At 38.7% G+C, this 20,622-nt stretch overlaps 2 protein-coding genes across 2 annotated transcripts in view; one reads left to right on the top strand and one right to left on the bottom strand.

Annotated features, from left to right (window-relative positions):
- sccpdh (saccharopine dehydrogenase (putative)) overlaps nt 1–7,196 on the top strand; it is a 9,478-nt gene extending 2,282 nt beyond the window's left edge. Inside the window, exons 2-12 of the mRNA XM_015404444.1 lie at nt 1,366–1,478; nt 4,295–4,375; nt 4,888–5,017; nt 5,128–5,177; nt 5,296–5,426; nt 5,781–5,898; nt 6,011–6,130; nt 6,203–6,259; nt 6,370–6,481; nt 6,568–6,649; nt 6,975–7,196. Of these exons, the coding sequence (XP_015259930.1) occupies nt 1,366–1,478; nt 4,295–4,375; nt 4,888–5,017; nt 5,128–5,177; nt 5,296–5,426; nt 5,781–5,898; nt 6,011–6,130; nt 6,203–6,259; nt 6,370–6,481; nt 6,568–6,649; nt 6,975–7,065 (1,085 nt within the window). The 3' untranslated portion in view covers nt 7,066–7,196. The remainder of the gene's footprint in view (nt 1–1,365; nt 1,479–4,294; nt 4,376–4,887; nt 5,018–5,127; nt 5,178–5,295; nt 5,427–5,780; nt 5,899–6,010; nt 6,131–6,202; nt 6,260–6,369; nt 6,482–6,567; nt 6,650–6,974) is intronic.
- On the bottom strand, nt 7,090–20,208 carry LOC107104445 (GC-rich sequence DNA-binding factor 2-like). The gene is made up of 18 exons (XM_015404443.1): nt 19,842–20,208; nt 17,049–17,150; nt 15,791–16,006; nt 15,453–15,704; nt 15,158–15,258; nt 14,870–14,994; nt 13,723–13,906; nt 13,474–13,597; nt 13,324–13,375; nt 13,138–13,235; nt 12,822–13,021; nt 12,595–12,739; nt 11,145–11,266; nt 10,946–11,022; nt 10,741–10,807; nt 10,503–10,646; nt 9,344–9,480; nt 7,090–9,247 (listed from the first exon to the last, which is right to left on the bottom strand). Exons 1-18 carry the CDS (start codon nt 20,155–20,157, stop codon nt 9,115–9,117), a joined length of 2,595 nt encoding a protein of 864 aa, XP_015259929.1. The 5' UTR covers nt 20,158–20,208; the 3' UTR covers nt 7,090–9,114.
- Nucleotides 20,209–20,622: the final 414 nt, after the last annotated feature.

Genomic DNA, 20,622 nt, shown 5'->3' with positions numbered 1-20,622 from the left:
TATCGAATATTTTCCTTAGTGTCGGTATCGAGTTGAAAAGTTTAGTATCGTGACAACCCTACTTACAGCTAATAAAAATCCAATTCCATTTCTTAGAAAATTTAAAGCTTTTAACAAAGAGATGCAGGCCTGCTGAAAAATTAAGTTCATGTTCTGTAAAGTATATGCACTCTGTACTTTTGCATGAATTACTACCTTATTGCAGTGTGGCAGATTTATCCACAGTCTTCAAAAACTAATATATAATATATATATGCCTTATTGGACCCTGGTGGTGCTTAAATTTTGCCTTACGATAAACCAAAGCAAAGGGATAAGGTGAGCCCAGTTTGCTGGCCAGTCCAGTACATTGATAATGTGCTCATTAAACGGGGCAGTCATATATCGGGCTTCATTGCCAGGTGTTTATTAATGGTGATTCCAAAAAAGTTCAAAAACAATCCAGCGGACTTTAGAGACAAAGTCCACTGGATTATTTTTTTTTTAACTATTATAGAATGACCTGGATGACTGAGAATCTTCATCAGCTTATTAATGGTGGAAATCATAAAGGGCTCTAAGATCTTTTCAATGACTCAGATTCTGTATCTCTCCCCTCTGTAGAACCTGGAAGCTTAATTTCCAAATAAAATGCACAAATTTTACAAGACTAATACCAACCAACAACTTGATGTTTAAGCTGAGTAACTCCCTAGTGCAAACATTTAATAGAAGTCAGATAGAATGGGGTACAATACGCTGAGGTTAAACTGTGCATGGCATTTTTACAGTGAAAGGAAAAAATATCTGGATTACATTGAAAGTGTATTGTTCTTGGGGCGTGCTTTGGTGGCGCAGTAGTTGGAGCACACGACTCATGTACAGAGGCCTTAGTCCTAGATGTGGCCGACCCGGATTTGAATCTGGCTTTTGGTCCTTTGCTGCATGTCTCTCCCCCTCTCTCATACCCCCTTTCCTGTCAGCCTACTGTCCAAAAAAAACAAAAGAACAGCCACTACAACCCCCACCCCAACTCGGCAAAAAAAAAACTAACTGTATTGTTCTTTCCCTCCCACACTTTATTTTTCTTCATTTTAAGTAAACAGTTGCAATATAAAATTAAGTCAAAATATCTGCTTAAAATGGGATAATGTTTTTTAAAAAAACTGCAGGAATACTTACTGATAAATCGGAACCACAAACATTATGCAGAGTTCTTAGAAATCTTTTAATATCATGAAAAGTTTCAAAGATTTGCTTTTTAATAATCAGTGCTTCACGTCACGTCGTCCGCTCTGCTAACGGCCTTTTGCTGGACGTACTGACTAAAGCTACAGATGGTTGCTTTATAGTCTAAATTAAAACTGTCCATGTGTCTGTTCCCAGGTAAGCCTGAGCTTCGGACGGAGGTGGACGTGATTGTGGCAGACGTCGGAGAACCCGACTCTCTTGCAGCTATGTGCAAGCAGGCTGTGATTGTTTTGAACTGTGTGGGGCCCGTAAGTAGATGATTCCAAAGTAAATAGTTTTCTTTGCAGAGAACTTATTGCTATCACTTTGTTTCACACCGGGTGGATGTTGGCATCTCCTTTTGGCAGCAGCTGAGCTCTTCAACTTGCTTTGCGTGCTTTGTGTTCGCTGTCGCCTCGAATGCAGCATAAAGCATCGTAGCTGACAATGAAAGCTGCTGTCTTCATCACACAATCGACTTTATTATATAACAGCCAGAGTCGTATTTACTGTGACAGTATTTTGTTTTACACCAAGGTTTTTCTCTACTCTCACTGAAAGTTTTGCACAAAGCAACTGATTTAAACGTTGACAATGAAATGTCACAGAATCTTCTTTTTTTTTTTTTTTTTTTTATCTTGCTTATATTCTAAAATGATCATACATTTTGCAGGATTATCACAGAAAGAAGAAAAAACAAAACAAACAAACATAATTTTGTTATTTGCGTTAGAGGCTGAGGTTTCTCAGGAACAAGGCACGTTGGTTGGCAGGACTGAAACTTGCTTTTCAGGTTAATCCAACCTGATCTGAACCTGAACAGAAAAGCCTCTAGATGTTCATCACCTATGAGATGCTGTGAAAATCCCATGAGCTCAAAAGCCAAAAAAACAAAAGCCATCTGACTACAAACTAGGGCTGAACTGTTTTGCCAAAAATCTAAATTATTTTTAGCCAGTATTGCAATTTTGTTTCCATTTGCCTTTGCACAAAGAACAAGCTTGTTGCCGTTTCTCCCCATGGTTTCAGTTTTTTTCCTGACCTTGAAAGCTTGCTTGTCCAGAGTTTGTTGTTGCAGGATTTTACTGTAACCTTTGTGTGACAAAGGGATACATTCAACTTGCATGCATGGATCTGCGTGCTAGCTGCAACTCTCTCTACCTTTCTGTGTAGCAACAAACCCGCCATAAGTGGATTACTGCCACCTAAAGGGCTGCAGTGAGAATGTTAGTGCATTACTCTTGTTAAATGTAATCTGACTAAAACTGAGTGCCTCTACAATTTTGAAAAGTGCATTTAGTTAAATTTTGATTATATTGCAAATGCAATTAATTGCCCAACCTTTACAAACCTGTTCAAGTACAGCTCACATTTTATGTAAAAAAAAATAGGGGAAATCTTGGGAATACTCACAAGATTTGCTCATTTTTTTTATCTTTTTTATGTTTCAAGTATTAGATCCTTGTGTCCATTTTTATAATTCAAATACTACAAGTAAAAAAAAATAAATAAATAATATATATATTTATTTATTTACCAGTTTTTAAAGGTTTCTTTACTAGGACCATAGTACTGGTTAATTTGTTGTGCAGGCATGAATGAATACAGCCTGACTCATGCATTGATAAAAATGCTTCAGCATCAGTAGATCCATATGAAAAAGACTGATCACCTCTGGGCCTTATTGTTCAGCATTATAGTACCTGTTGGTAAAAAGATCTTTCCATACAGTTTTGTCCTTCATCAAAAAGGGAATGAGCTGAAATGAATCATGCAAAGGGTGGTAGACATCTTTGAGAAAGCAGTTAGCTTTATGTTATATTTGTGTCATATGGAGCTGACATGCTGAGTTAAGGCTTCCCAATTAGCCGTCTGGCTCCTATGATGATTAGGATCAGGGAATTTTTCACAGGTTACCAAAGCAAGACACTAAAGCAAAAGATTACTTTGACTCAATAAAACAGGGTCAGTCAGCATAGTTCTTACAATGTTAAAACCTTTCCAAAGTTAAAATGGCGGCTGATGTTCCTCTCTTACACACTGTGCTGTTAAAACTAGGTAATATCAACGGATCCAGGTTAAAGGTAAATTATTAATTTGTCCTGTTGGCATCTTGATATCCGTGTTTGTTATTTAAGTGACGTGTATCCGTCTACAGAGATGTCGGTGCGCTTAAAATTAACTTTCCCCAGCTGAAGGTTTCATCACTACATCTGCAGATAGCTCTGATAGCGAGGTGCCAAAGTTCATTGTCTGCAGTTGGTTCCAACAGAGAAAGATCGATTTATGTTTAATTGGATTCACTTCATTTCATTCATTAATGGGCAATTCAAAAATAAGTGACATCTCAAAGGTCTTTTAAAAAATTAAAGGTATAAACAGAAATATTAAGTAATTTCAGTTCAAAGAAAAGGAAAGACAAGGATAGAGATAAAGAGCATTGCCTGAAAAATCTAATCAGATTTTCAGATTGAATTTTAAATCAAATCTTGTCCTCAGTGTCAGTAATTTCAAACAGGTCATAGATCTTACATTCATTAATCAGATTATTGGATCAGACGCTCCTGTCGGCGCATTTAAAGACGGTGGGGGCGTTTATTGCTGAGTTGAGTAGCAGTTTACATCTGATCCTGGAAAACAAGAAGTTAGCAGATTTCTGAGGGGTCTACATGGCCTGGGGTAAACTAGTAACCTTGACCTTCTCAAATCTAAAAAGTCAAAAACAGGTTAAATTGAAAAAACCAAAACAAACAACAACTAATATTAACAAATATCCAGCTCTATGCTACCCGACCTCTTGATCTAAGCTGCTCCCTATGAGGAGAATATTAAAGATCCAGTTTTCTTCTGTTTGTCGTAAAGTCAAAGTTCTTTTGAAATAAAACCACGATTGTGCTTTTTACTTTCAAATTTCAACCGCATCACAAACCTTGTTACTCTTAAGGCTTTAACATATTCCTACATTTCAATGTAGTGGATTTCTTTCAGGACTAGTCTAAGGAAAGCTAGTATATACTGACTAAAGGGTTATTAGAGGTGTAAGAAGGATCATGGTCAACTTCTATCTTTCTCTTTGTGTTTCTAGTACAGATTCTTTGGTGAGCCTGTGGTCAAAGCCTGCGTGGAGAACGGAGCCCACCACATTGACATCTGTGGAGAGCCGCAGGTTGGTGTGATGCTCTGTTTGGACTTGATGTTATCATTTCATTCTTTCATTTCATCCTGCATACAAACTACTTTTATACATCAGACATAATACTGCATGTTTTTGATAAAGTGTATGAAGAGAGTTCAGCCTGTGTGGGTGTCGTCCTCCTGCAGAGCTCTGGACAGTCATCTTTAAAGTCGTTTGTTTGGATTAGATTGGAGTCATGCTGATTGTCATGCTGCAGCTGGTTAGGATGAAATTATCTTTAACTAGGGCCCATGACGGCAGCTGCTCCATCCCTGTTGGCTGGTGTGCATCATATCTTACTGACACAAATGCTAAATTAAGTATCCGTTGTTTGCTTCCTGAAATGTCATCTTATTACGTCCAGATGGTTTCACCACAGATTGCTTAAAGCCGAATTGTTTCCTCCATTTAAGTTCAGTTTGATTGATGTGAATTTGCTCAATATCCATTTTATCCTATGGCCAACGTATTTAAAAAGTTTTTATTTTCTGTGTGTTGAACAGTTCTTGGAGGGTATGCAGCTGAACTACAGCCAGCAGGCAGCAGAGAAAGGAGTCTTCGTCATTGGAAGCTGTGGGTTTGACTCCATTCCTGCAGACATGGGAGTCCTCTACACTAGAGATCAGTTCAGGGGTTTGTATGGATATAAATACTGATACTTTTATTACACATGCATACAATGAACTGGAAAAGATTTGTATCACGCTAACCTGTCTATCTGGGGTCGATGTGTTTGGGTGCAGGTACTCTAACAGCTGTGGAGAGTTTTCTGACCGTCAGTGCAGGACCAGAGGTATCTTCAAACCCAGGCAGCTTGTTGATCTGTAACCTTTTCCCTATGCAGTTGTTGTGTTGTCTGTTTTGCCATTTAACAGCATTTTTTTTCCCCCTCCGTTCTCTGCATCTATCAGGGTGGGTGCATCCATGATGGGACCTGGCAGTCTGCTATCTATGGCTTTGCTGACGGCCACAAACTCCAGAGCCTAAGACGGAAGTTTAACCACAAACCTCTTCCCTCTGTCGGCTCAAAGCTGCGGCGCAGGTACAACCAGCATTACATTTGATTTCACCTAATTAAATATTATCTGTGGAAAAAAGACTCCACAGTTCTTACAGTGATTCCCTCCATAAACATACAGCAATTATGATGTTTTGGATGAAAACATCTTAATTTGTCTAATTGGCTTAGTCAGATTCCAGAGCTATATTTAAGAGTTTCTAGCATTTGCACTGGTGGAAATATCTAGAGGTGTGTTTCATAAATGTGCCACTTCAGGCTTATAGGACTTTTGGCATTGTGTCTTTTGTTGGTTAAAATGCTTTATGTTTTTGCCTTAAATCTTGCAAAGAACTGAGCATTTTAAAATGTCATTTTTATATTTGTGTGTGTTTGTAGGGGTGCGCTGTTCTTCAGTAATGAGATCCAGCAGTATGCAGTGCCTTTCATGGGTTCTGATCCCTCTGTGGTGAAAAGAACCCAGCGTTTCCTGGTAGAGGAACATCAAGCCACACCAGTGAGTAATGGACCCACTGGATATAAAGAAAAAAATAAAATATGGAAAATACCACAATTTTCTTTTTAAAAATTGAATGGATTGAAGATTTTGCATCTCCTTTAAATCCCAGGTCCAATATGGAGCCTATGCTGGAGTAGGAGGAGTTGGGAGTATCATCAAGATGATATTTGCTGGCATGATGTTCTGGTTCTTGGTAAAGTTCAGTTTTGGACGCAACCTGCTCATCAAGGTAAATAAAGGAGATTAATTTAATCATGATGTAACTTTTTTTTTAAGCTAATTTGTTGATTTCTCTCTTCAGTACCCAGAGTTCTTCTCCTTTGGTTTCTTTTCGAAAGCTGGACCAACTAGAAAGCAGGTAAAATAACGAAATATGTCAGAATTTACACCTGTTTGTTTAAATATTAGAGAAAAAATGGACCTATTTAAACAAATATATATATGTAATGTGCTAAACTTGTGCTTTAGATGGAGGGTTCATCCTTCCAGTTCTCCCTCTATGGTGAGGGTTACACAGATGAACAAGACCCCACCCAGGGGAAACCCAATGCCAAGATCCGCACTCTAGTTCAGGGACCAGGTAACTGTTATGCAAAACTTGTATAAATCAGATTTGAAAATTGTTAAAACTATTTCTAATCAGTAAAACTCGTCTTTCCTCTTCAGAGGCTGGCTATGTGGCTACGCCCATTGCCATGGTGCAAGCTGCTCTTACAATCCTCAACGAACCTGCAGCTTTGCCCAAGAAGTGAGTTTCCAATCCAACACGCAACACACCACAAGCTTTTTAATTCATTTCTTTACTTGTACTTTCCATGTAAACTTAATTAAACTAACACAATTTACGAGATGTAGTTAACTTCTTTTCAAGTTCTTTTTCTCATGTTTTTTTCTTTCCTCTACAATTTATAAAGTCTAGTTGGATTCAAAAAATAAAAAATAAAAAATTGTTGCAAAACTATGAGATTCGTCTGTGAAAGTTTAAGATGGAAGTAAGAGATGAAAATATGTAATGATTTATCCTGAATTACTTTTTGGTCTAATTTGTTTTTACTTTTCGTTTTTTTCCCCAGAGGAGGAGTTTATACTCCCGGAGCTGCTTTCTCCAAAACCACCCTCATTGACCGCCTCAACAAACATGGCATCCAGTTCTCTGTCATCTAACATCCATTCCTCCTTTGTTGTATTCCAGTTTTTTTTTTCTTTTCCCAGTTTAAACTAAATGGCAAAGCAATGATCAGCAAAGTTTCCGCTTTGTAATAGACATCTTTTTAGTTAAGACTTCTGATTTTTGGGGTGACTTTTTCACATTAATCCTGTTTCTTCCAGTTCCTAACAGTTCCACATTAAGCTCAACTCTGCTCTTTGAGATTTTGATTGGAAAAAGAGCACAGTTGTTGCCGTGTTCCCCAGTCCAGGACAGTAAAAGAGTTGTTGCATGTTGATAGGTTTTGCATGGTTCTCTGCTAACATGATTACAGCTAATAAGTAACTCTTGATATCATTTTATACACTTCATGCCTCTGGAAAATGATAATAAAGAGAAAACGAATATTTTTTTTGTGCATTATTCATTCCTCTGCTGCATAAATGAAAAAGGCTTTTACCAGATTGTCAGGAATATTTAGGCAGATGTAGGTAATAAAGTACAGCTTAAACATTAACCTGATGAATGTTAGGAACATTAGAAAGACTGTTTTTATCTGTTCTGGTTTAAAGCCATTAAGGAAGGATAGGAGCTGCACTCTGCTTTTCTTTTCTGTAAAATAAGTCCAGCACACTTGTGCAAACAGCACTGGATGATTGAAACCGTCAGCGTTTAGTTTAATAACTTTAACTGTTTCTCAGACAGGCAAAGCTCAGAATAATTCCTAAGACCTGTCGGACATCTTTAAGTATATTTTGCTTAGTTTAAACTTTATTGAACGTTTGTATCAGCTTCACAAATAAAGCCAGATCTGCAGAAAACAAATAAAAGGTGCCATTTGTGACGTACACCAGTGTCAAAAAACATCCATGATACCCAAATACAGCTTCAGTTGAATCTACAAGAGCCAGTAGTGAAGTTCTTTCATTTACAGTCTGATGTTACTACATTTGAGAAGGACAAAATAAAATTCAATCATTTAAGAGTAAGTTAATAACACTAAAGAAAATCTAAAATTCAGATATGAATTTTAACTGGTACACAAAGCAGAGGGAGTTTTTTTTTAAATGCAGAAATATTGAAAATTAGGGGGGGAAAATCATTTGATGTACAAGTTATATTTGTTATATTAAATTTGTTATATAATATGTATTAAAAATGCATTTTAAAATATGTATTTCATAGGGCATTGAAAATTTTTTTTATTTCATGTTTTAATTTAACATCATATATTTTTGGCTTTGTGTACGACTCTGGCATCAAATCACAATTCTGAGAATCATCTCGTGACCCCCAGGGTCTAATCCCCTTTTTAAGAACCCCTGGTCTAATAGAAAGTCGTTGAAAATAAACCAAAAGTGATTGCTCAAGAAGCTGTATACTACTATGAAAAGAGAGTTAAGTGGAAGTAAAATGTATGGCAGATATCACTTTTTACCTTTTAAATTTAATATTTGCAAAATTAAACCACTAATTTTAGGCCACTTCATTGCTCTACTGAAAAACGTTTTGGAGAAGTCCATTTTCTTTCCAGGACTCGGCCTGCACTGTTTTAAATTCTAATTAATTGTCTAACGACCCATTTGAACTCTACTTGGTTTCCTAACTAAACTACATAAAGAAGCTAAGGCCAATTGTTGAGAGGGGGATGAGAGCATGAAGGCTTTTCAACAGTTGGCCAGCAGTCAAAGATGTTGCCGTTTTCAATTTCTGTTGCACTAACAGCCTCTGTGGAATGTAGTTGAATAACATTGTTTGCATTCTGTCTTAATTTTTCTTAATTGCTATGTTGACCAGAGAGCTGCAAACTCAATGGCTTTTTTTGTAGCTAAATAAAGTTCTTTGAAGTTAAACTATTTAGACTGTAAGAGACGACCCAAAGAGATGAAATGCCAACCAGTTAAACTTTATAAGACACTGAATATAAAAACTAATTTTCAACATTTAATCATAAAAAATATACTGCTTTGTAAAAGAGAGCAAAAAATCCCAACAAATGTGAGAATTGGTTGCAGAGCTGTAAGCGCTCCACTTCCTGCACATCACTGTTAATCAGTTCAACAAGTTCATTCTGCTTCCTGGTTCAGCAGCTGATGAGAGTAGATGAGGTCTTCAAAGTGGTATTTCGTTGTTAGAGTCATGATGGAGTCGTAGCATCTTATTCTACTGAGAATCTTCAGCTCTTCAACCACAGCAGACCTACAGCAGAAGGTTTAAAGAAGCACATCAGCAGGGATGGAGCTGATGTGAGCAGAATGGGATTAAATTGGCCTATAAAGTTTGTGGTTGCATTACCTGGTGCTTGGATCATTGGAAGGCGTCTGTTTGCAGAGGCTGTGAACCTTCTGGACAACGTTGTTCCTGAAATTCTGCAGTTGAGGCAAACAGATACTCTCCCCTTCAAACCAAGAGGCAGGCAGACAGTCTGCAATCTGAATGAAAAAACAAACCCTAATGTCACAAACAGATCCTTATGAAGGTGCATTCAGGCCAAACACGGTGTCAACGGTGATTTCTTCCAGCACAGAGGGGAGTTCAGTGGTCTGCATTCAGAGGCAGTGCTTACAGCCAAGACAGTGTCATCAAACTGGAAGACATTTTGCTGCGTGATGACGTTGGTGCTGTGCTCGTTTCCTGATATAAAGTTACTCCATAAAATCACAATCCTATGCTGGCATTGAATAGAATGGTGGGCATCTTTACCTTATTTAGTGGCTGGGATGATTGTTTAATATTTCGTAAGCCACACCTAGCAACCCAATGGCATTTCCAGTCAAGGTCTTCCATTTCACCATAAAAGCACAGGTAAAACTTAACATCACAAACCCAATGATCAATTTTTTAATTGGTTTGGGGAGACCATTCATTTTTAAAAGAGTCCACTTTGGTTCATCCAGAGCTGGGTCTGAATAATTTGTCGGATTCTACGGCGCTTCCTTATAAATCTACCCCCACAGAAAGCACCGATGCTGGGCAGTGACAGACCTGGGTCTGAGCTGGAGGTAAGTGAGGATGAAGAGCAGTGCTTCTAGGAGTAAATTAAAATGTTTTTTTTTTTTTTTTATCCACCTAAAAACCTCTAAAGAGCATTCCTTATTTCTACCTTTGTTGCCATTATTTTCCCTATATATTCCATTTTAACTGAGAAAAGATTTGCCTCAGGTGCGCTTCATTAACCTACATCACAACCGCAAACCAGTCCCTGATTGGTTGCTGCAAAACGATTTCACAGAAAAGTTCAGCCTGTTTCAACTTCAACGATCACTGTTCTGCTCTCTCCATGTGTTGCTGCTGTTTAACAACACCTCAGCTGTGTCTAGAAGCACAAGGTGAGCGCGGAGCAGTAAACGCTCTCACTGCTGGCCGCTTTTGTGCGCAGTTTGCATAGGGATAGTACACCGCATTCACTCTTATTGCACCTTTAAACCTCGTCTTTGCAGAGATAATAGTTTACCTTTTTGTGTGCAGAAACCTCACAGGACAGCGTCTGACTGGACAGGGTGATCATCAGGTATCGATTCAACAGTTTCTCCAACATTAATTCTTTCAAAGTGGACTCAGGAAGCAGCACATCCCACTTTCCCATATTCATCAGCAGCTAACAAAGACATAATAGAACATGTTGGCAAAAATCAGGAAACCTTTAAAAGGTATAAACAGAAAAGCTGAGACATCTTTTAAGATGCAGTTACCTTTATAGCCATCCAGAACTGCTCATCTCTGAAGCGGCGCTGAGGAGACAATCTGTCCTCAGAAAGCCTGGAAAGAAAATCCAACCATTTAATAGAGATAATCAAGACACAAAAACTCATTTAAAACGATACGTCATTGTTAAACAGTCCAATCTGATAACTGAGTTTATTAAATGTGGCCAAACTTGAAAGATAATAAACAGACTTTTTTGGATACAAAGGGATGAAGACATCTTCATCTACAAAGCTCCTGAGCCTCCGAACCACAGCTTCTAGGAATCCCTGTAAGAGACAGAAAATCCACTTAAATCTGATGATTTATACCGACTTTGTGTTTTATGATGCAAACATAAGAAATATAAAGTTATATGGCTCACACTAAAGCCATATTATCTTAGCTTTACTTTAACAGGTTTAGTCTGCTCCCCTTCAAAGATGGAGTAGTCTTCCTTCAGCCTGTGACAGACCGCAGACAGGCAGACAGTTTGTTGGTGGGATAAAGGATCCCACACCAGCTCCACATAGCCTACACAGGAAGACACATCATTTACTTTACATGACTGATAAAATATTATATATACATATATATGAAAACATCAACTGCAGTGCTGGTAGACGCTTTATTTTTGCCTTATAGGAAAAAGAAGTTCCAAGTTTAGCCTTCAGTTTAGTTCTCTGCATGGTGTTTACATGTTCTTCATGGCATGGTTTAATCTTACCCAGTCTGTACCCAAATCAAATTTCCTTTGGGACAATAAGGTTAATCGACTCTAATATAATCTTAGTCTCCTCTACGTTGAACATTTTAGGACATCCTCGATTAAAAAACGCTGTCAGTCCTAGGAAAAACGTCAGTACTCGGGGAAAAAGGTTGTTTTATAAAGCGAAATATATATTGATCATTAACAGAACAGACAGAACTGGTGGACAGTGGTTGCAAAAGCTGTAGATAAATAACGATATACATTTTACTTTATAAGACTCAAAATAAACATTGAAGGTATTTTAAGGTGAGAATGTTGCTTATTAAACTCAAATATCTGCCAAGTTGGTAACAATTTCACTAAGGTTCAGAAAAGAGTTCCTTGAGAACTGAGGATATCCTAAAATGTAAACTCTCTGACTAAAATGCATTTCCAGTTGGAGAGCCGATAGGATTAAGGAAAATCTACATATTTACTTTTGTGATCGACGACACCAACTTTTGTGATCCCCTTTTTCGCATCTTTCTTTAAAACCTTCCGCCTTAAATGACTTTTTAAATAAGTCTTTAGAAGGAAAACCAACATAATTTCCTCGAGTCTGTCTGAACGAGTGCTTTAAACGGGCTACATTAAAATTAGAATTATAATGAGCTTATAATCTGAACATTACACGTTCATCCTTCTTTAAACACATTACAACCAATTAAAGGCAGAAAATCAAACCCCAATATGTGGTTTGAGTAATGTGGAGAACAACAAATACATTTTGAATCATTATTTTGTAAAAATATATGTTTTTTGTTTACCAGAAAAGTCTGAGCTAAAATCTCTGGTGCCATAGAGTCTCTAAGCAAAGGGTTTGTTTGTTCTTCACCTAAACCAGTTACTGTGATTTAATTACACATATTCCGTGGAAACTGAGGCAAAATAAAACAAATTTGTTTAGATGCAGGTCTCTGAAAGATGAAGATTTCTGAAGCGAGGCGCCTTAAAGCATGGTTAAAATAATAATATAAAGAAAGACCACGCATTAAACTTAAATTTAATTTAATCTTAAATTTCACAGCAAGGCAAGAGCTTCAGACAGACATCAATTCACGCTGAAAGGATGTAGATATATTTGTCAAAGGGAGGAGTGTGTGATATTTACTGGTCATTTTGGGTAGAAGAGTTTTTTCTATGACACTAGAGAGCGTCTGCCTGTCTGTGTCCTCCAGCTCCTCGTGGCCGTGGCCATGGCAGAATGTCTCCACCGCTTCGAACCATGGAAAGTTTTCAAATTCTGCACCGACGTCCTGAGACACAAAGAAACACACAAACAATGAACAACTCAGCGGGATTAGACGAGCCTCTGCATCTCCGTGTATGCCTGCTCACTTTAAGCGGGTTCCACATCAGCAGCTGATGCCTGATGATGGGGTTCAGCAGCTTGGGCAGACAAAGAGAGATGTAAGCGTTGTGGTAGGACTCAGAGTACGACCTCCTCCAGTCCTCGAATCGAGACAGGATCTTTTTAACATCGTAGAAGTCTTCTTGGACGTCAGCAAAAACTGCCTTTGACCTGGACTGGATATCAGCTGGTGAGAGAGCATAAAAACAGTCCATCTTCATTTGGTTTATCATCTCAGGAGTAAATCGGATATGAATGTGAAGATCTGTATGGTGTAAAACGCTCTACTGTGATGTCTTTCACCTATTCTAATCTGCAGCTGCTGCTCCTCTTCTGCCGAAGGCTCTGAATCTTCAGGTACATCAGCGTTTTCATCCAGATTAACAGCAGAGTCCGTCTCACTGAATTTACACGCAAGAACTAAATGTTTTAGTCGTTTAAAAATATTTGTAAAACAGCCTCAAAAAGTTTAAACAGAAAGTCACTTACCAGTGAGGGTCAGTTTGCTGTGCTGAGCTACCAGTTTGCTCCTCTGTATTATCTATGAAGGACATGGAGTTCATTTAAATGTTCACTGATTTTCTAAAGTAAACTGCATGCAGTGGATGTATTAGATGGCTGCAGAGGGCCACCACTCACAGCTGAGCCTCTGCAGGCAGTCAGCCTCGCTCTTCATCCTCTCACGCCTCTGGGACAACAGCGCCTCCATCTGGTCAGACAGCAGAGTGTGCATTTCCAGCTCCAAGGCGTTGATCTCAACAACCTAAAGGCAACAAATCAGTGTTAAAACGCATATAATAATTGAAATTAAATCAAGTATTTAAATAAAATGTATGACTATTATTATTATCTTTATAACTTATTTAAAATATTTTGATAAAGTCTGACCTTTTCCTGCAGACATTCGACCAGATTGTGGATGTAGAGGATCATTGTCCTGTAAAACCTGAGCTGACCCTCCGAGGAACTTTCCTCCAGCAGCTCCAATGAGCTTCTAGCATTCTCAGCGTCACCCTCCATCCTTCTCAGCTCCGCCTGCCGCGCTCTGTACACCTCCTTCAGGGAGTCCAGTCTGGAGTAACCAGGGAAACAACCAATAAGGGAGAAAAACATATACAAGTTTTTATGTTTGCATTTAAGAAAATTCATGTTTACTTTCCATTAGTCATTTTATGACAATTCTTTAACAGTTTGTTAGTAAAGGTTGATAGAACCAACCTATTTTTCCTTATTGGTCTGATTTCAGAATCTTTTGAGTTATATCTAACATATCTACAAAGTTGTTTCAGGTTCTTAGATTAAATAAGCCTAAAACTCAGTTAATAGTAAATGATTCATTATATCTACATTCTTTAACAAATATTGTCTCAGAACCTTTACAAATTTCACTTTAAAACAACAGCAGTTTCCTACCAATAGTTGCAACACACTGCTGCCCCCACCCTCACCTGTTGCTAAACACTGCCAGTAAGCTGGCTAAAAGAAACAACCTTTGTAACATGTTTTAAAGTAAAGGCAAATCTATAAACTGATCTATAAACTACCAGGATTTAGGCTGGACAGCATGTGGGGAATATACCTGTTTTCTAGAGTCATGAAAGCACAGATGGAAATAGGCACATACTGCAATGAATACTATCAACATGGGTAACTTTTTTTAAACATTCTGCAGACAGTCAAAGAAAAGCAAAAAGGTCTAATATTCTGCACACTAAACAAGAGAACTGTTACACTACTTTGGTAAATACAACAGATGAAATACTAAATTATTTTCTGCATTTATCTCATGTCAAACTTTTATTCTTATGCGGATACTATTGAACTGGGATATATATTTACCTGAGGAAATTTTTTTTTTTTCTCCAGATAATTGTTATATAGATTTTAAAGCTCTGAAATACAATTTTTGAATCTACTTTAGTTCAACTAAACGAGTTAAAATGAACAGAATTGCTGCTAGTTGTAGTAATTCATGCAAGCTTTCATTGCCTGAAGGTTATTGTCTCGGTTATTGAATGCGACAGGGGAAACTAACTTTCCAGTGATCCTTTTCTTCACCATGGACACTGAAATAGGAGGAAGGGTCTTTGGGATCTTTTTATGTCTTGCTCTTTCTCGCCTGCTGCTGCTGTAGCTGCTGGATTCGCTGCCAGATGGACTCTGAGAAGAAAAATATACAAGTATAGATGCTGCTTTCCAATTATTCATAATAAACAAACTTGATGAGACCAGAGATGAATATGATTAAAGGGACAAAGAGCGAGATTAAAAATGCAAAAAAAGAGCAAGAAACAATAGAAAAAAGTTCCTTTTTCTTTTTTACCTGTTCCCCTGGTCGTCTCTTGACTCCCTTTCCGATTTGTGTCTCCTCCCAAAGCTCCTGCTCCTCCTCATCGGTACCTGACAGACTGCTGTTGCTTTCTCCTTTATTAAAAACAAAACAAAAACATTATAAAACAAACAAAATTCCATCTTTTCTCTATCACTTCAGCCTTCTGTTCTTTTTTCATATGAGGACAGACACCTCTCACCAAATGTATTTTATCTACTGAAGTTCTCAATTATCTTTGGCTGCTCTCAGAATTTGGTTCCTCTCCATCTTTTCCTGGATCTAGTACCTATTTTCTCTGCAATCCTCTCCCTAATGCTCCTCATTCGGGGAGCAAACTCGATTCTTCTCTCATGGTCATCAGGCTCATCATCGTCATCATCTTCAAGCCTGTCCTCTTCATCTCCTCTGCTGTAGTGATCTGGGGTGCTGCCAGCAGAGCTCCGACCATCTCTACCCAATGGTATGAACTCCTTCTGGGATCGAGCGGCATGGCGCTTCCTCCTGGCTGCGTTAATCTCCTCTGCTTTCGGTATGATGACTGTGGAGCCAAAAGCAAATCAAACAGACAAGTTAAACACACCGCAGTGAAACCTTCCTAGGACAACATCACAAAGGAAGACATACTGGGTTTAGTAACAGAAACACTGGAGTCAGAGTTGGAGTTACTGGAGGTAGATCTGGCATCATCTCCATTACTGTCATTGTCATCAGCATTACTGTTGATGTCGTCATCATCATCATCATCATCATCATCGTCATCACGCTGAGCACACGATGAAGCCTCGCTGCTGTCATCATGTCTAGGAGAAACAGACGGTGGGCCGTCTCTGCCACCAGATGCTGGAAGAAAAGAGGTTTGGCAAAAACATGCAGATTATATGTAATGAAATATGTCAACATTTCCTGCTGTTTGGGAGTAACATTTCTTTAAATTGCATGTATTAGGATTAAGAGAAATAGACACTTAGCCGAACGAGGTGCCCCTCATTATGAATGCTGTAAAGTTCAATTAAAGCTGAATATTACGCTGCTTTCTTGTTTGTGATGAATCAAGATTTTCCAGACTCTTTGCTTTACCTTCATTATCAGAATGACATCAACTCATTTTAACCCTTAAACAGAGTTGTCCGGGTAAGAGTGATTGATTGGAGTGAAGGATGTCAGAAAGTAAAATTGTACTAAAAAGGTTCAGATACCCGAACATCTTTACACATTTTCAGTGAACATTTTGTTAGGACATGTTTACTAATTAACATATATTTTTGACATTAGAAATAATACTCTTCATATTTACAAGGTTTTCTTCATTCTAGATATCTGAAATAAAATTCTGCCACTTATTTAGCTGTTTATTATTTTATATACCATTTTAAGGAGCACATTTGTGTGATCACTTTTTGTTGTAATGCTGCTGTAACGCCACAATCTCCCCATGTAGGACAATAAATGCTATTTTCTATTCTATTCTAAAAATCAAGACCGGTAAGAATTGGAAAATGGGGATGTTAAAATTCTTTTAAGACATCCAGAATATTTATTTGACAAAGGAGTAATGTCATTTTGGATATATCCAAAATGCACATGAGTGGGAAAAGGAACCCATTTCTACTACCGGTAATAAGAATGGGTTTGGATTAGTTCCCACACTGCATTTTGAAACTGGGGATATTTCTAAACATTTCTCTTTCTTTTATGCAGGTAAACATATGCCACCTGACTGGTAGTGCACAGAAAGAGGTAGAGGAGGGGCAGCTCTACATTACATCAACATTCATGCTTGAATTGTCAAAACCGGAGAATGATCTGGACTGAGATTACTTCATGGTCACGTTCATCTAAATAAGAGCGGAGACAGAAAAACAAAACATTTTGATTAAACTACCTTTGCTGAGGTTTTTCTTCGTGGGCAGAGTCTCCTTCTTTCTGACTTGAAAGACCACAGCTTTATCAGAGGACCGCTTCAGTTTAAAAGTAGATTCCTCTGCTGCAAAAACAAGAACACATTGATTATTTTCAGTTAACGCTTTGAGGAGAATATTTGTCGCTTTTTGTTTCTGAAGCTTCTTTCTTCTAAATTGGAAAAATAACAGAAAAACATTTCATGACAACTGAATACTCTATATGCAACATTCCATCATATATATGCTCTGTGGAATGTATGAGTTTAAAAGGAAGTGTCTAAACTCACCATGAAGGATAATCAAACCTGTTCCTTCTCGTCTTCCTGCTCTTCTTAGCCCTGATAAAATCTATAGTTGGGTAATGCTGCTTAAACCAGTCTCCACCTACACTTTGTGCTCAATTGAGACTAAATATGCTTCATTCTCTTAAGGCTGTCCTCAAAAAACAGAGATTTTTGATTGTTCAAAATCCTACGAGCCTACGGTCCAGAGAAATGTTTTACTGTAAACATATTAAGTATATAGGCGACTGATTTACCCTTTAAATGAAGCCCAGCTAAACAAAGTAAAAACTTGAGAGCAAACTAGCATGCATTTATTGACCTCAATGTTACAAGTTATTCTACATTAAATATAACTTAATTATATTAAAAGATGACTGACAGCTCGCTCCGATTTTCAGTCATTGTGTTTTCAGTGATGTGAGTTAATAGGTGCCTTCGAGACGAGCGAGACCTGCGCAAACCTGATCGGTATTGGTCTATGCACGGTGTACAACAGTTAGATATCTGTCTGTGTTGCCCCATCTGCATCCAATGTCTGGAACATCTAAGTAATTTTAACCTTGATTGATGTCTTCCAGTCAGGTTTCCGTGCCAACCAAAGTATTGCAATTGCCGTGATTATAGTGTTTAATGACATCCGTACGAATGCAGACTGTGGAAGAACCACAGTGCTGGTATTATTGGACATCAGTGCAGCATTTGATACTGTTGATCACTTGATTTTATTCAAGTGTCTGGAAAACTGGGTTTGCCTTTCTGGTACAGCACTGAACTCGTTTAAATCCTATCTGAAGGACAGAAACTTCTATGTGTCAATAGGGAACTTTAAATCAGACCAGAAAAATCCCATGCGGGGTTCCTTAAGGCACCATTATGGGACCCTTCCTATTTAACCCCTACATCCTCACTTTAGCTCTGGTTATAGAAAACATCAAGATTACAGTTACCTTAACTATCCAGATGATACATAGCTTTATATCACAATGTCACCAGGGGACGATGAACAAATCAGAGCGTTGGCTGGTTAGATGCTTATAACAGATGTATCTGTGGAAGTGATATCATTTTTCTATGTCCAAGAAGGATCTAGAAAATCGGATTCATGGATTTATCTTTAGTAGATTTGGTAATGGCAACAGTGTCTTCATAGGTTTGCCTAAAAATTCCATCAGACAGCTGATCCAAAATGCTGCTGTCCATGTTCTCACTAGATGCAAGTAGGTAGAGCACATCAGCCCAGGTCTGAATTCCTTACGCCATTGTTGGATTGGCCAACAATGGGGTGTTCATGGTCATTAGGGGGTCCTGATAGGTCGTCAACTCCCTCCTCAGAGTGGTTTTGGTCATAGGCGTCATTGAAGTGTGAGTCAGGTGGAGGGTAGGACATGAATTTTCTGGGTAATCTTCCTAAAAGTGCTTTGTAGGTGGGTGAAATGTTATGTCTAAGACCAGAGGTGATTTTTCCAGGTTAACAAAGATGGCTTTCTTAACCCCTTGCCATCTTTCTTCATTTGCAAGAATAGGGACGTTGCAAGAATATAACTTTTTATCTGCTATGTATGGAAAACTAACGCTGGAGATCTTGGAAGTCTGGAAGTGTATTTAAAATGCAGATATTGATCTAATGCATAAAAACTCAACAAAATAAAACACCTGGAGACCACCAGACTCCGCCATTGTAGGCTGTGGTTCTGAGGGGAACGAGAGTATTGATCGGTCATCATTTACTTTGTGGACTGGTGTGAGAAGAACTTCCTGTGTCTCAACACCAATAAGACCGTGGAGACGGTGCTCAACTTCAGGAGAAGACCCCCACCTCCCTCCCCCGTGAACATTCAGGGGCAGGACATAGAAACTGTGGAGAGTTCCAAATACCTGGGTGTTCACGTCAATAATAAACTGGACTGGACTCCTAGAACTGATGCCCTGTATTAGAAGGGCCAGAGCCACCTCCACCTACTAAGGAAGCCGAGATCCTTTGGAGGGAGGAGGCCCCTGCTTAAAACCTTCTATGAGTGTAGTGGTGGCCTCAGCCTTCCTCTACGCTGTCGTCTGCTGGGCCCCTGGCAGCGCAGAGCGGGACAGAGAGAGACTGAATAAGCTGAGAGAAAGGCTGTTTCTGAACCAAGGCTGCACTCTGGACTCCATGGAGGAAGTGGCTGAGAGGAGGGTGCTGACCAAGCTTCAATCATCCATCATGGACAAAACCTTTCCCCCCTTGCACCAGACTGTAGAGGAGCTGAGCATCTCCTTTAGTGAAATACTTTTACATCCTGTTTAAAAAGGAGCCCTACTGCAGGTCATTCATCCCTGCTGCCATCAGACTTTAATATACGGCACTATAACTGCAATAACTAATGTGAAATCTCTATTTTCACTGTGAGATCAATAAAGTCTATCTTATCGTACCTTACAAATTGTGTTTGTAATGTGAGAAAAAAAATGGCTGTTATTTGTCGTTGTCATGACGATCCGCATTTATTTACCCACCTTCTTTATCGTCTGTGAAACTAAGGATGGAGCTTTTCGTCTTATTTCCTTCATTTTCTCCATCTGTTCTGTCCACCGTCACTTCCAGTGTTTCGACCCCAGATTCTCCATCACTGCTGTCCGCCTTCGGAGGCGTCGCTTCCCGCTTGGAGCTGCAGGAGATGCCACGGCTCTGCGCCGCTTTGAGAGGCTTGTTTATCACCGGTGGAGTCTCTTTGGCTTCATCTCCTTCACTGCCGTTCTTCTGCTGCTCCTCCTCCTCACTAGAGCTTTGCTTTCTCTGCCGAAAGTTCCTCCTGGGCTTCTTGTTGAACATTTCTCTCTAAACAGCGAGCATCGTTGTAAACTGCAATACGTTACTTCCGGTATTTGCTGTAAAATGTCGCAAAGCAGCCGCAATGCACGATGGATAACGTAGTAAACAAACGGATATTGTAGTAAATAAGAGTAAATATATAGCGGTCAGTTCTCCCCTTTTGAACTGAAAACTATGGTATTTTACCCCTCTTTCACGCCACTGGCTCATATATGCAGTTTCCAGTAAATTTACCGTATTATTATATTATAAGAATCTGTGGAGCAAAGGGGCATATATGGGCGCTGCTATATCAGAGAGGGCGCCAAAGCGACATCAAATCTGCATTTTTTTTTAAATATATATATATTACAGCTATTAGTAATACATGAATAACTGGGGGGAAAGTCTTGTCCCTAAAACTGCAGATTGATTTTCTGATACAGAATAGCATTAATTATTAATTATTTAATTCCAGAATCTTAT

Source organism: Cyprinodon variegatus, unplaced genomic scaffold (assembly GCF_000732505.1).
Source record: "Cyprinodon variegatus isolate N-32 unplaced genomic scaffold, C_variegatus-1.0 Scaffold1744, whole genome shotgun sequence".
In the NCBI taxonomy this organism is placed as follows: domain Eukaryota; kingdom Metazoa; phylum Chordata; class Actinopteri; order Cyprinodontiformes; family Cyprinodontidae; genus Cyprinodon; species Cyprinodon variegatus.
This window is presented reverse-complemented; position numbering and strand designations above follow the sequence as displayed.

What these genes read in the sequence shown, in the direction of transcription:
- LOC107104445 (XM_015404443.1), bottom strand. Translation starts at nt 20,157, where the DNA reads ATGTTCAACAAGAAGCCCAGGAGGAACTTTCGGCAGAGAAAGCAAAGC. An exon ending in GAAGAAAAACCTCAGCAAAG is followed by an intron (nt 16,007 to 17,048) that starts GTAGTTTAATCA and finishes CTTTTCTTCCAG; the next exon opens with CATCTGGTGGCAGAGACGGC. An exon ending in TGATGTGGAACCCGCTTAAA is followed by an intron (nt 12,740 to 12,821) that starts GTGAGCAGGCAT and finishes TTTGTGTCTCAG; the next exon opens with GACGTCGGTGCAGAATTTGA.